The following is a 13,409-nucleotide window of genomic DNA, read 5'->3' as shown; positions in this document are numbered from 1 at the left end:
GCATCGTAATGGTATCGTATCATATTCACACTGCAAGAGATTGATCGACAGTTCGACACAGTGTATTCACACGCATTCCAGTGGGTCTAGACAACATTATAATCGCGAAAAAGTCGAAAAGCGGTTTTTTTTATGGAGTTTTGACGCATTCGATTTTCGATTCGATTAAAAAGTGCATTTGTCGTTTGCAATTTGTTCATCCATACAACTTCGGTTTGAGTGACTCTGGAGCAACACTATTTTTTTTGTATAAAAATATTATATTTGTCTGTGACTTGTCACTTTTGACTTTTTGTCTGTCATCATCAAGCAATGATGAATGATTTGTTGTACGTACGATAATTTTACCTAGAATTACTAAGTTTATTTTGATTAAAAGCTTTAATTCTACACAATTAATCGCAGAGAAAATTACGATATTTTTTTTGGATTGTATAGACCAGGTAAGTTTGAATAAAACATACATTTACATAATATTTCATAAAATTGTTTACTAAGGTCTAATAATTCGTAAAACAAGAGGACGCTAGACGTCACTCAAGACAGAGGCAGTTAAATTAAAGGTTCAACATTTTAGATACAAAGTTATTACCAGTATTGTTCCTTTAATCATCCATCATTGTTGTTGTTGTACCATTAATTTCTTTTACAGTTTACCATAATGGCAAAAGAAGATTTGTTATTACCAGTGGAAATGGGAAAATTAGAAATAGAGCCCATAAAAACAAACAAGCCCATGAAAGAGGACAATCCATTTATTAATAAGTCTCAACAAAAAAATATTTTTTCAAGAAGCTATGCATCACATTCTAAGTGTACATGCCCACAACAAAAAAATTATATGACAATCTGCAAAAAGAAACATAATAAAGTTATAAGAGATCCTGTGTTAAAGATTATAAAAACATGTAGTAAAGACAGTAGTGTCTTAGAGGAAGGTTGTATAGCACAGAGTAAAGGTTACCCTTTATCACGAACAATCAACGCTGATGTTTTAAACTTGTGTGCACTTGTTGATAACTGTAACCAATTAAGAATATCTTCAGATGTGAAAAAACAAAATGTAACGGCCAAAGAAGTAAATAGTAAAAACAATTGGTGGAAGAATGACATATCACTTGCAAGACAAACAAAACAATCTGTTCCCGATAAAAGTCAAACTGGCACCTGTTCTCAGCAAGCACTTAATCCCCCATGTGATGTCACAATTGATGAGTTAGCAAGTTACTTTGAGACACTGGTTCATATACCCAAAAAGATGTCATCAATGGCTGAAATGATGTATATTTAATCTTTCCGAAATGTGGATAACAGTTTAAAGTGGTCCAAATTTTATTTTTACAATTAATTTTGTCCTATGAATGTCAATTCCTTTCAAGTTACTTAGTCTTAGAATAAGAATATGACATGGTGTTCTTTGTTAATTGGTACTAAAATGAAGAAATAATTATATTATTGTGAATGTAATAAACATTAAATTCATAGGTACTTATATTATTTTTTTTACAATTAAGCAACTGGGTATCCTAAAATCCCTTTATCCTCTATCCCAATGTGAAAAAACCGGATGCCATATCTCCGGCAGTATTTATACATGTATCCCAAAATTAGCACCTCACATGTGTTGCAATCAGTACGAAACTACCACAGAATACATCTTTGTTGACAATTATGTCTACCTCAGACAAACAATTCAGCTAGAGGTAGATCCAATTTCGAGAAAGAGGTCAATCGTCGAATCCTTGAAGGGCTTTTTTTTTCGTCAGGAAAATACATTGATTTGTATACCCACCAGCCGCGGGGCCAGCTAGGGGGTTCTCCCTGCCAGAAGGGTAGGGCCTACCCACTAAAAACCTGACGTTGCCCTCGGTAGCCATATGAGTCGGGAACGCGGGCCATCACTATCGGCGTTTTGCTCGGCATTCGGCTCGCTTAGTGCGCAGCCTCAAACCAAGGAAGGCGTCTTTACGCCTTCAACCTCCTGCGAGCGGCACGCAGGACACGTGCTGCGCCGTCGCGGCCTCTTTAGACGCCACCAGACACCCCCGTATCTGATAGCCGAGGCCTATTAGGAAGGGGCAGGTGCAGGTCATAGAGCCTCCTCCTGTGCCCATGACGTCGGCGGCGCGGCGGGCAATGGGTGCGTCGAGCGATGCTTCCCGCTCCCTCTCTGCCGCTTCCTTCTGTGAGATGACTGCTTTACAGGTGAGAACTCCACGCCACGCCTCCTCTCCATTGGTCATATTTATTTTATTATTTATTTACCTATTTTATAGAAACCAACAGCGATACATTGAAAATGTTAGTTAACTATAAGATTTAGACTGATAGTATTAGCATATTTTATGGTGGACTAAGACCGATAGAGAGAGAGGTCATTGCCTATATAGGTACCAAGCTGGGCATTCTTGGAGCGTGTGCTCGGCTGAATCCACTATGTCAAGGCTGCAGTGATGGCAGCCTGGTACCTGTTCTCGGTCTATTCGATGAAGGAAGGCCCCGAAACACCCGTGGCCAGTCAGTAGCTGGGTCATCCGGTAGGTTAAGCGACCATGCCGACGTCGCAGTCACTCCGCTAGGCAGAAGTACCTACCTGCACAGTGCGACGCCCGACTCGACTAACGGCTAAGCGTCCCCTCCAGCACTCTAGGGCCATCTCCTGAAGCTCTTCTTTTTTACCTTCGACCTCACGGGGTGCAGGTCTTTGCCCACCAGATCTTTGGTCTCCCCGCCACTGGTACCTATACCGCGGCGAGGACCTTGGCGTCCATCCTTGAAAAGGGCTGCCTTAACCAGCGTATCCCTGTCAAGCCTCTATTATCGCCTATCCTTAATATTCATCCCAGCCATTTCTTTACTATGGTAGTATTATATTGTCTGTGCTATGGTTGCTCTTGCTGCACCTCTTCCTTGCACTCTCTTGAACGAATCTGTGGGCTGCCCCCTTCCTTGAGGGTACCCGTTGCCTAGTCTTATGCCTGGTCCAAGGTTCGACTCCAAAGTCAACAACAACAGGTTCATCTAAAACGCTGAAGATTTTGTTTGTTTGTTTTCCGATTAAAATCAAATTCTACTGGCCTACCGGAATTTCTATGAGAAGAATGTCAATAAGAATGTAAAAAGATGGATTAGCTACCTACTTAGCTAATATGTCGACGTTATTTTATAAAACAATTTTCAGTATTTTTTCTCAAAAGCGTTTACCTACACCAATGATATTTTGTTTTTATATAATATCATTGACCTACACAGATCTAATAATAAATTAAGATAGGTAGGTATCTACTTAGGTGCCTATACTATACCTAATGATGATACCTAATAATACTTTTTTCATTTTATGATTGAACGATCGACATTTTAACGTTTTCTTGGAAAAACTTCCTGTGATGCAAACTGACATAAATATTTTTTGGTACGAAATGTTTTCAAATGCTTACACATATTCTTCTAATTACTTACTGTTTGTTCTGTCGATATTGATTGCGTCTATTATGTGCCTATGGATTTATGAAAAGCCACGGTTTTATAAGGTATTATTTAATTAATAGTCATGCATACCTAAAAGAAAGCAAACCTTCCAGTAATACCGAGAGATAAAATACCTAGGTACTTTTTCCGGATATTTTAAGCCTAATAAAACACAATAAGTACCTACAATAAGTATCTTAAGTACGCTGGAAGCAGTAGCGTGGGCAGGCCTCCTACTAGGTGAACCCAATGGTGGACCGAGGATCTGGTAAAGGTCGCGGGAATAGCCTGGATGCGGGGCAGCGCAGGACCGTTAATTGTGGAAAACCTTGGAGGAGGCCTTTGTCCAGCAATGGACGTCATTTGGCTGAAACGAAGTACTTACTCCAATTTTTTTTGGCCCCTAAGGATAACTTTCATATGGCATTGTGTTCGTCGTTTGTGCAAATAACTTAAAAAAATATCTAAATTGGACTAGGTAGGTACTCTCATTTCTATGACCCTAAGGTTAACTGGAGAAGAATGTCATAAGGTATTAAGTTAGCCATTTTGGCCCTGTTCAATGTGCAAATACTAAGCTTTAATAAAAAAGCTGAGTAAAAAAGATGTTTTTTCCTCACTATCCAAAACACAGTCATATGGACCCCTCTTACAAAAAAACTCGAAATTAACATATAATATGAACCAGTGTTCATGGCGCATTTAACTTTTTTGTAATAAGGCACTAAGTAGGTACTTACTTAGGTGTTAGTGTGGTTACGTCTCTCCCCTCCCCCAGAACACTCGTTTTAAGTACCACTTTTGCTTGTGATCTTCCAAATCGACGACTGCCGTCTTCGGACCCACGGTCGGGACATTGCATTCTGTAAACGTGGGCAGCCCATCCCCTATTCTTCACGCGTTCCAATAATCCGATACTGGAGCGGATCACGTGTTTGGGATTTTGTCCCGCTTACCTGTGTTAAAGTAGGTGGGTAATTATCCTTTCCTTTATTTCTAAGAAATTAGAGCTGATTTAGAAGTGAATGCAGAAATCAATAAGTCACGAGTCTCGTTGGAGGCAAATCCTTGCCATGCCATGGAGTGCCATGGGCTTCTGCTGGCCTTTTCAAACGCTATCAATTTTTATACAGATTTTCCTGCCTGCTGTTGAAGGAGACAGGCAATTTGCAATTTCTTTAATACGACAAGCGATAGCCAAATTTATTATCATAAGATAACATTACTTCATGTTCGATACACTCGATGTAGGTATCTATCTACCTACCTATCTAGGTAAGTACTGTGCTCAGTTCGGTTTCTTGTTCAACAAATATTAATTAACTTAAATACGTTTTCAGTTAATTTTTAAGAAAAGCAAACAGTCTCACATTTTAAGTGCCGTGCAAAGCGCAGAAGTCCTCGAGGATAATTACTTTGCTGATCGGGAAGCTTCAAACCAGCTTATACAAAAAGTCACGGATATAGAAAAAGAAGATGACTAGTGAGATGAGTGATTTTATCACAACGTTGTTTGTGTGAAAAACATTGTTATTAAATACAATAAAACAATTTTTATATTTCATTTTATTTATGCTGTATAAATTTAAAATTTTAAGTTTATGCAATCGAAAACACTTAATTGCAGTTACTAAATTCAAAATTTGCAAAGATTTAGGACAGGTAGGTACTTCTTTTTACATACTTTAAGAACATTATTTTTGATTTAAAAAGGCATTGAAAAACGATATTTTAAAGCAAAACTACAAATTCCTTAAAAGGAAGTACCTATGCAACGTTTTATAAAAGTAACTGAAACCAAAGCAAATGTTTACTATTGCCACATTTCCATAGTAGAAAAACGTTAGAAATAGTCCTGGAAACTAATACTACAGGCTGCAGCTGAAATTTTTATTTAATTTTCGAGTATTCCCAACAGTTCTATACAACAGTAATATTGAAAGTCACTAATAACGAAATAAACCTATTTTTACAATTTTAACATCAGAATTTATTATGTTCATGCAGTTGAGCTTTCAAACGTCTACATTCGAACATAATATTACAAGACATTTAATAAACTAAATAGAATGAATGAATGAACAAATGTCGGCAGGAATTATGCAAAAAAGTAACCGTGAACAACCTACCCGCTTGCGGAATTTGGGGCACTACCTAGCTAAAACTTTTTAAGATTTCAAAAATATTGTAATACCTAATGTAGATTTTATGTCCCCAAAATCCTCAAGCTACAAGGTTTGATAGGCTGGAAGTGCTAAGCTTTTAGTGCCGACCACAAACTCGTCAGAGAACAATTTTATTTATTTTTATTTGCCAAAATTGTACAGTGGTGCTAATTTAAGATCTCTATTTGGCTATGTAAGTAGGCATTTATGGATACGAGAGCTTAGATTTAGAGGAGCGCAAAGCGAGGTATAAACAGCCATGTTTCGGCGACCATTTGTATCATAAAGTAGGTAGCTACCTAAGAATTGTTTCACACCCAGCTTTGAGCTTCGCACCAAAGCTCGTTAACATGAACGTGGCCTAATGGTTTTTAAAGTAATTGATGATTGCCATCAGTTAATGGCTGTGAAATTCAGAGCAGGTGTTTCTTGAATTGCACGACCAGACACGCTTTCCGGCCGGCAAGGCGTACCAGGCGTAAGTGTTTACATGCAAACGCCAAAAACGAGTAATACCTCGTTATAACGCTTTATTACACTGAAAACTTGAGCACTAAACATAGCTTGGTACGCGATGCTTTTCACGCACCGTTAGCGAGGTCTTATTAGGGCGAATTTACATCTAGAAAAATTCCATTGGCCATACATAAACATGATTAGACAAAAATGCGCAGATAAGTTTGATTTTTGCACCACTGTATTGTAAAGTTAGTTTCGTAACTTTGGTATTAACAATACGCGCATCAAATTAATTACTACCATATTATAATAATCAGGTAAAGAAATTAATCATATGTACTAGGTATAATATGCAAACCACTGCCCTAGAAAAAGACTGAAAGGTGTTTATTCTTTTGGGGCCATTCATATAATTATTACGTAAGACTAGGGGGGGGAGGGACAGCATTTTTTCTTACAAGGGGGTTGGAGGGAGTATCGATAGTTCTTACGTAAGATCACAAAAATGCGCAAAGTTAAAATTGGGTATTTGACACCATTCGCCAATAATTCTAAACCACAACTTTTTTTAAAAGACACTTCTTTCTGGTCTTAAAAACTTAATTAATTTTTATTTACCTGTAAATTACGATTTTTGGTTGCATTGTAATTGAAAAAAGTAGTTTCATTGAGTTGATAAAATTGTGACGTCACATGCTAGTATTGCCTTACAAAATCTATGGGAGTGTGTCGTTTTGACAGTTTTAAAAAGTACGTCAATTGATTGGTGGTGTCAAATACCCTATTATACTTTGAAAAAGCGCGGGCAACCGCACGAGTGCCGAATGTGAAGTCTGCCATTTGAAAATCGATTAAAATAAGGCCCGTCGCACACTACGACTTATAACGGCAACTTGGCCTTGCCGTAATAATCCGTAGTGTAGGTATAAGAGAGCATTTTCAGGTATTTACGTATAGATAGCGTAGCGTCTCTTAAGTAACAACAGCAAATACAGAATCATACATAAACAAAATATGTATGTGTATTGAGTGATCCTTTCGGCAGTTACAGCGCGCAGCATGTTGAGATAGAATAGATTTTAAAATCATGTTACAAATAAAGATTAATATTTTAACATGTTACGTGTTTGACAAATAAAAATGTAAGCTAACTCTCTAGCTTTACCCTTCCAGATACGAAAAAAAAACTGAGATATATCATACTAAATTTTTATTGTAAGTCTTATTCTACTTCTTTATATTTAACATGACTTTGCAACGGCTTCGGATTCAATCCATATGAGGAAAATGTTAATATTCAGGGTACACTCCAATGCATGCATCTTAGTTTCAGATTGCGTAGGTACTTTAATGTGTTCGTTAATTTATACAGTTGCTCTTTCAAATAAATGGCTAATTAGTTCAGTTTGCGTACATTACTTTAGGTAGGTATAAATGGAAGAACGAGAAATATTTTTCATAGCTCAGATGGAGAAGTTTCTAGCCCAAGAGTTTACTGAATAGAACTCTATTTTTGCTAGAGATCAATCGAGATTCGAGGGTCTTTCGAGTAGCAGTGGATTGCAAAGACGATCAATATGTATCTGATAAAAGGACTATAAGTTTGATGCGGTCTGTGATATTTATTTGATGCACAAATTAAACTTTGCATTTGATGGCTGCCTTTGTACACACAATTTACAACGGGTGTATCCCTTTCCTTTACAAGGGGTCGGACATGCGTACCTCGCAAGGTTCTCCACTCGGATTGAGCACAGACACTTTACCGACCCATCGTCAAATAGTCGCAACCAAATCGAATTCGAGACGAGTATTTTTTTTTTTTTTTAGATAAACTTTTACATCAAATGTAGTATTTTTTTAACAATATTGTATTGTCTTTTAAGAGTCGTTATACTTAAACACACTGAATATAAATAATATAGCATTCTAAAAAAATGGCTATACAACTTGATAATGGTTGAATTACGACAACCAACATAATATTATGAGCTAAAGAAAATATTTTTGTCAATTCTGATACATACATAGTTTGATCTAATTTACAGTCACTTGATTGTATAACATGATTCCGATTCATTATATGATTTTTTACAAGTAAAATCACAGGTAAATTTGATTAACGAAAACTTACACATTTCATAGGTTAATTGTGCATATTTTTTCAGAAAACACTGTTTTATACATAAATATTAAATACATACAATATTTCATTAATTACTTACATATAACATGATTGACTACAGCACCCCTAATATTGTCCAGCTAATTGCCGCTGTAGTGGGGTGTTTGTGAAATATTATTTTACATTTTCATACACAATTCCACAGCTCACAATGCGCACCATTATAAAAATAAATTATAGATGCTCCTAAACTAATATTTCCAATTTATCTTGGCATATGTTCACTGCACACCTGCAACAAAGAATAAATAATTTTTAATTGAGACCTGTTTAATACATTTTATGACGTAAAATGCTTTATAAATGAAGTGACTGTCTTTGTTTTTTTCCTGATGTTACCTAAGATTTTATTTATACATGAAATATTTAACTATTAACGTTATATTAATATAACCAGTTTAATCATTTTATGGGTGACATTTGCATACGAATCTGTGCTAAACATGAAGTTATTTGTTTATTATCTATTTGTGTGGACTCTTAAATATGATATTAGGTCGAATGCTCTAAAATAATTTATGGGCATTTCTTTGTTTACTCCCAGTAGTGGTTTGCGTGGCTATCGCCAGTGGTGACGTTTAAAACATTTTTTTCCAGTTGTAACGACTGCTTTGTCACCACTACCGCAGAAAAACTAATTAGTAATAGCACCACGGAAGACGAATAAAAAAACCCCAGCCACCGTTTCTCATCCTAACATCTTCCATGGAATTATGTTTATTTAGTAAGGGCAACAGAGTTTAAGCTAGCTAGCAGAGCATATTTCTGTTAATTCGCACAGCTAGGCTATAATATAGTTCGCAATGGAATCAAAGTGTAAAAAAACTTGTACCGTCAGTCGTCCTGGAGACATGGTTCAGGAGAACATGGACTACCATCAGGTCGTTTAGTTTCCTCTACTGCAGGAGGACTACCCTCTAATTTCCAGAGGCTAATAGAGAATTTGACTGCCCAGATGAGTTGGAGAACACCCAGTTCACATATTTCTACTTTATGTCACCTCTTATGACATTCATGCATGGGTTAAGTGCAACGACTGCCAAGGGGGTGTAAGAATGAATTTGTCAATCTAATAGTAGACAAGCTCGCTTCGCCCGCGTGAAATTTTGTCTGTCAGAGAAAAACCTTATAGCGCGCGTCGCCGTTTCAAAAACGGATAAAAACAATCCTATGCCCTTTCTCGGGACTCAAACTATTTTTACATTAAAACGGTTTAGTGGTTTAGGTATGAAAACGCCGCAGACTTTCGCATTTATAATATTTGTAGGGTAGAGATATACTCACAGCAGTTGAGCAGGAAAGCGATGCGTAATTCGTTTGCGGGTTCGGAGCGGGCGGGAAGGCGTTGACTGGCACGTGCGAGTGCGACGGCGGCGGATGCGTGGCCAGCGGGGACACGGGCGGCGCGCCCCCCGCGCCCGCCGCGCCCCCGCCCGCCGTGCCCGGGCTGCCCGTCGTGGACAGCCGGGAGAAAGCGGCGAGCGCGTCAGGGAAGTTCGGCGGCGTTGCTGGTGTGTTGCATGGCGTCATCAATTGCTGAAATGCAATAGGTCGATGGTAAAAACCAGTGCAGACGTAGCATGGGTTGGCACCCGGGGCGATTCCCCAAGGCGTAAGTCCATAATGTAAGTTGGGTAGACATATAGCCGGGGGGTAAGGCACCCCAGAATGGTCTTGTGCCCCCCAGGATTTTTAATCTGCGCGACTGTTGTCCCCCTGATGCTTGGCACTCGGGGCGGACCGTCCCCCCTTACGCCGCTACTGGTAAAAACTTCTTTGGTACACGCTCCTCTTTCCTTCTGGCACTTATGCGCGTATTTAGCGGGCTAGGGTGGCACGGGGCCCCCCCAAGATGTTGGGCTACAGATTTGAAGTGATAGTTGATAGTACTAAGACTAACTCATGAGCTATGATACTAATCGCACAAATGGGGGGGCCTTGCCCCTGATATGTGACATGGCATATCAGGGGCCAGGCCCCCCCCTGAAAAAGAACCCCACGATCAAGTTGTTATTTCATAAAATAAATGCAACAGGTCGATGATAAAAACTGCTGTTTGTTCCTGTATAGGCTCCTGTTTCCTTCTCTGGGCACGTGCCCAGGGTTCCATGATGATGGAGGTAGCCCCGGCTGTTCTCTCAAAAAACATTTTAGGTGACCTATAAATATTTATTATTAGTATGTAATCACTAAAAATTCCTATAATGTAGAGATTTCTTTTTTTACCTTATGTAAGGATGGCCCTGTTACAAATTAGGATACTAGATGGATATTTTTTTAAATTGTTAGACATGCATCAAAATCTTAAGAATGGGGATTTTGTTACAAGTTGTTCATGCACTTTTATATCAATGAGCAACAAACATAATAATTAAATTTGAAGACAATACCTGACGATAATGTGGAGCTGCAATGCCATTAGCTCCAGAAGGAATGGCAACTTCTTGGAAGAATATTGAAAGTGCTGTCTGGAATCAAAAAAACTGGGTTAACTTTTATGCAAAACATTTTATAAATATTTTATCCTCAACTGGTTTCAGTCATAAACTACAACTATAGTTATAGGAATAGGTACAGAGCAGAGCAGAATAAGTATTTAAAAAAAAAATCCTTTAATTCCCAAATTATTAAAACAAAGAAGAACGGTCACGCCCCATACAAAAAAAACCCAGACCCGACAGAAACGAGACATACCTCAGTTTTTTTGTCATGTCTTAATTAGTTAAATTATATATTTTTTTATTCGAAATCTATGTATAACACCAAAATATTACCCTTTGTTTGTGTTCAGGCGTTATACAAAAACTAATACAAAATGCCTATTATCACCAAAATTGTTAAATGTATGTACCTAAATGTCTATTACAGCTGCTATGGAATGTATCTAGGTGACCTGGACATACAGCCGGATTATACAGGGTGGAAACGATAAGTGATCTCAGTCGATTATTTATAAACTATACAAGATATCGAAAAACTAGTTACTGATTCTGAAAGTGCTTCAAGAGCTCTTTCAAATGATACCAATAATAGGGTACAGATTATGGAAGCTGGTAACATTGAATTTTTGGATTTTGTAACTTATTATTGTTTCCACCCTGTATAATCCGGCTGTATCTCCAGGTCACCTAGATACATTCTATAGCAGCTGTAATAGACATTTAGGTACAGTCGACAGCACATCAAGCTATACATTTTCGTTGCAAAGTCGCCTCTATCGCAACTACGTAAGATACCACAGTGTTTACGTTGACGTGCTGTCGACCGTACATACATTTACAAATTTTGGTGATAAATAGGCATTTTGTATTAGTTTTTGTATAACTTCTGAACAAAAACAAAGGGTAATATTTTGGTGTTATACATAGATTTCGAATAAAAAAAAATATAATTTAACTAATTAAGACATGACAAAAAAACTGAGGTATGTCTCGTTTCTGTCGGGCCTGGGTCACAAATGACCGTTCTTCTTTTTACGGATAACTGAATTTTCAAATTCCAATTCCTAATAGGTGTGGATGTGGTAGATATATGATTCACCTGGATAATAATTACAATAATAATCAAAAAAAATATACAGACTTGCTTGGGTTTTGTAAGATATACAACCGTTGATAAAATAACTGGGATTTCAGAAAAAATCTATTTTCTCTTAAGAACTTGACCATTGCCTATTCTTAACATCAGCTAATAAAATTTTGTGGCTACTATTGTACCTACTATTGTATAGTAAAATGGCAAGTCTGCAAATATATTTCATATGATAAAAATTGGCCCAAGCAGAAATTTAACTCTTCAAACTACACATGTAATCGATTCATAAATATAGTGTCAATGTTATTTCAATGTATTTGTTTGAAAAATTATATAAAATATAAATATCTTTGGACAATCTCACACAGCACCATCTAGCCCCAAAGTAAGCAATTAATATGCTTGTGTTATGGGTGCTAGCTTAACGGATATACTACTTATATACTTTTTTTTTTAAATACATAGGTACATATTATACATAGTAACACCCAGACCCGTCACAGAAATTAAAATTCATCATTTCAATTTCTGCCCGGCCGGGAATCGAACCCGGGACCTCTCGGCATAGTAGTCCGTTCTGAACCACTACACCCAACGGTCGACAAATTGCCAGTGTCTATTGACTATTTTATACAAATTAGTTTGGGTCTTACTTTTTAAATGATGTAAAAGATCAATGGACAATTTGGCAAAACTAAGTTACAAATTTTATGTGGGTCAAAGAATTTGATAAGATTTTATGAGCCTTGTAATAAGTTAGCATAAAATGAGGGAATAATGTCCTTCTTCAAATAGAACAACAATGATTAATAAATAAATTTTCTTATCTACAGGTTTCCCACATTAGCTATCACAAAGTACCAGGAAACACTAGAAACTGGCTGCAGCACGATATAAATAAATGTTACAATGAGATTTTAATTAATATGTAGTAAACAGAGCTGGGTCTTTAACATTTTGTTAGAATACCTAAAAAAAATACTAGACTTTATGCTTTAAAAATCATTTTCAGCAATTTGACAACTACATAAATAGGTATTTTTTGGAACATACAATCTCAATGATAATGTTCAAATGTTATGGCAAAATGTTCACTATTGCGTATTTATCGCGATATCCTGTATTGTATAGTATGTATGGTTAGGTATTTTGTAGGCATTGTTGATAAGTAAATAAATAAAGGTTTAGAATGAAGTTATTTTATGAACAATCAATAGCAATAAATAATGTCGGAAGAACATCACCATAAATACCACCAACTATACAGTAAAGGCTGGAGGCCAAATATTGCAAAACACAAATTAAAGCAGCCATTTCATGATTACTGTTTGTTTACATATATTATGAAATCTACCTCAAATTGCCAATGAGCAGCTTGCAACAACTGTCTAGCTTGTTCTTGAGCACATCCTGCTGCTAACACGAATTGATTTATCATAACTTGCTCACGTAAAGCTGAATCCATTGTACTAAATATTAACTAAAAATAAAAGTCTCCCAACTGAGCAAGTACCTATTCTTGCAAACAAGCAAAAGGTGTGTGGTGTGTGTGTGCGTATTTACAGTCAAGAAAGCCGTACTACCACAAATAACAC

The 13,409-nt window shown here is 37.1% G+C and overlaps 2 protein-coding genes and 1 long non-coding RNA gene across 3 annotated transcripts; 2 read left to right on the top strand and 1 right to left on the bottom strand.

Moving 5' to 3' along the window:
* The first annotated feature begins 274 nt into the window (after window positions 1-274).
* LOC135077169 (uncharacterized) lies at window positions 275-1,488 on the top strand. Its single transcript, XM_063971720.1, has 2 exons — window positions 275-443; window positions 653-1,488. Exon 2 carries the CDS (start codon window positions 662-664, stop codon window positions 1,289-1,291), a length of 630 nt encoding a protein of 209 aa, XP_063827790.1. The 5' UTR covers window positions 275-443; window positions 653-661; the 3' UTR covers window positions 1,292-1,488.
* Window positions 1,489-3,355: 1,867 nt separating this feature from the next.
* On the top strand, window positions 3,356-5,023 carry LOC135077555 (uncharacterized). The gene is made up of 2 exons (XR_010258476.1): window positions 3,356-3,533; window positions 4,812-5,023. It is a non-coding gene; the product is annotated as an uncharacterized LOC135077555 (long non-coding RNA).
* A 324-nt stretch (window positions 5,024-5,347) lies between these two features.
* On the bottom strand, window positions 5,348-13,377 carry LOC135077554 (UBA-like domain-containing protein 2). Its single transcript, XM_063972098.1, has 4 exons — window positions 13,169-13,377; window positions 10,671-10,748; window positions 9,565-9,816; window positions 5,348-8,512 (listed from the first exon to the last, which is right to left on the bottom strand). The coding sequence occupies exons 1-4, from the start codon at window positions 13,277-13,279 to the stop codon at window positions 8,486-8,488; spliced, it is 468 nt and encodes a 155-aa protein (XP_063828168.1). The 5' UTR covers window positions 13,280-13,377; the 3' UTR covers window positions 5,348-8,485.
* Window positions 13,378-13,409: the final 32 nt, after the last annotated feature.

This window comes from Ostrinia nubilalis, chromosome 13, assembly GCF_963855985.1.
Source record: "Ostrinia nubilalis chromosome 13, ilOstNubi1.1, whole genome shotgun sequence".
In the NCBI taxonomy this organism is placed as follows: domain Eukaryota; kingdom Metazoa; phylum Arthropoda; class Insecta; order Lepidoptera; family Crambidae; genus Ostrinia; species Ostrinia nubilalis.
Note: the sequence above shows the minus strand (reverse complement) of the source record. Positions and strands in the feature narration are given on the sequence as shown.

Excerpts from the sequence above, each read along its gene's own strand:
- LOC135077169 (XM_063971720.1), top strand. The coding sequence starts at position 662 with ATGGCAAAAGAAGATTTGTTATTACCAGTGGAAATGGGAAAATTAGAA.
- LOC135077554 (XM_063972098.1), bottom strand. The coding sequence starts at position 13,279 with ATGGATTCAGCTTTACGTGAGCAAGTTATGATAAATCAATTCGTGTTA. Across the intron at positions 9,817-10,670 it reads CAGCTCCACATTATCGTCAG|CAATTGATGACGCCATGCAA; the intron begins GTATTGTCTTCA and ends ATTGCATTTCAG. Across the intron at positions 8,513-9,564 it reads CGCTTTCCTGCTCAACTGCT|GTGTGCAGTGAACATATGCC; the intron begins GTGAGTATATCT and ends TCTTTGTTGCAG.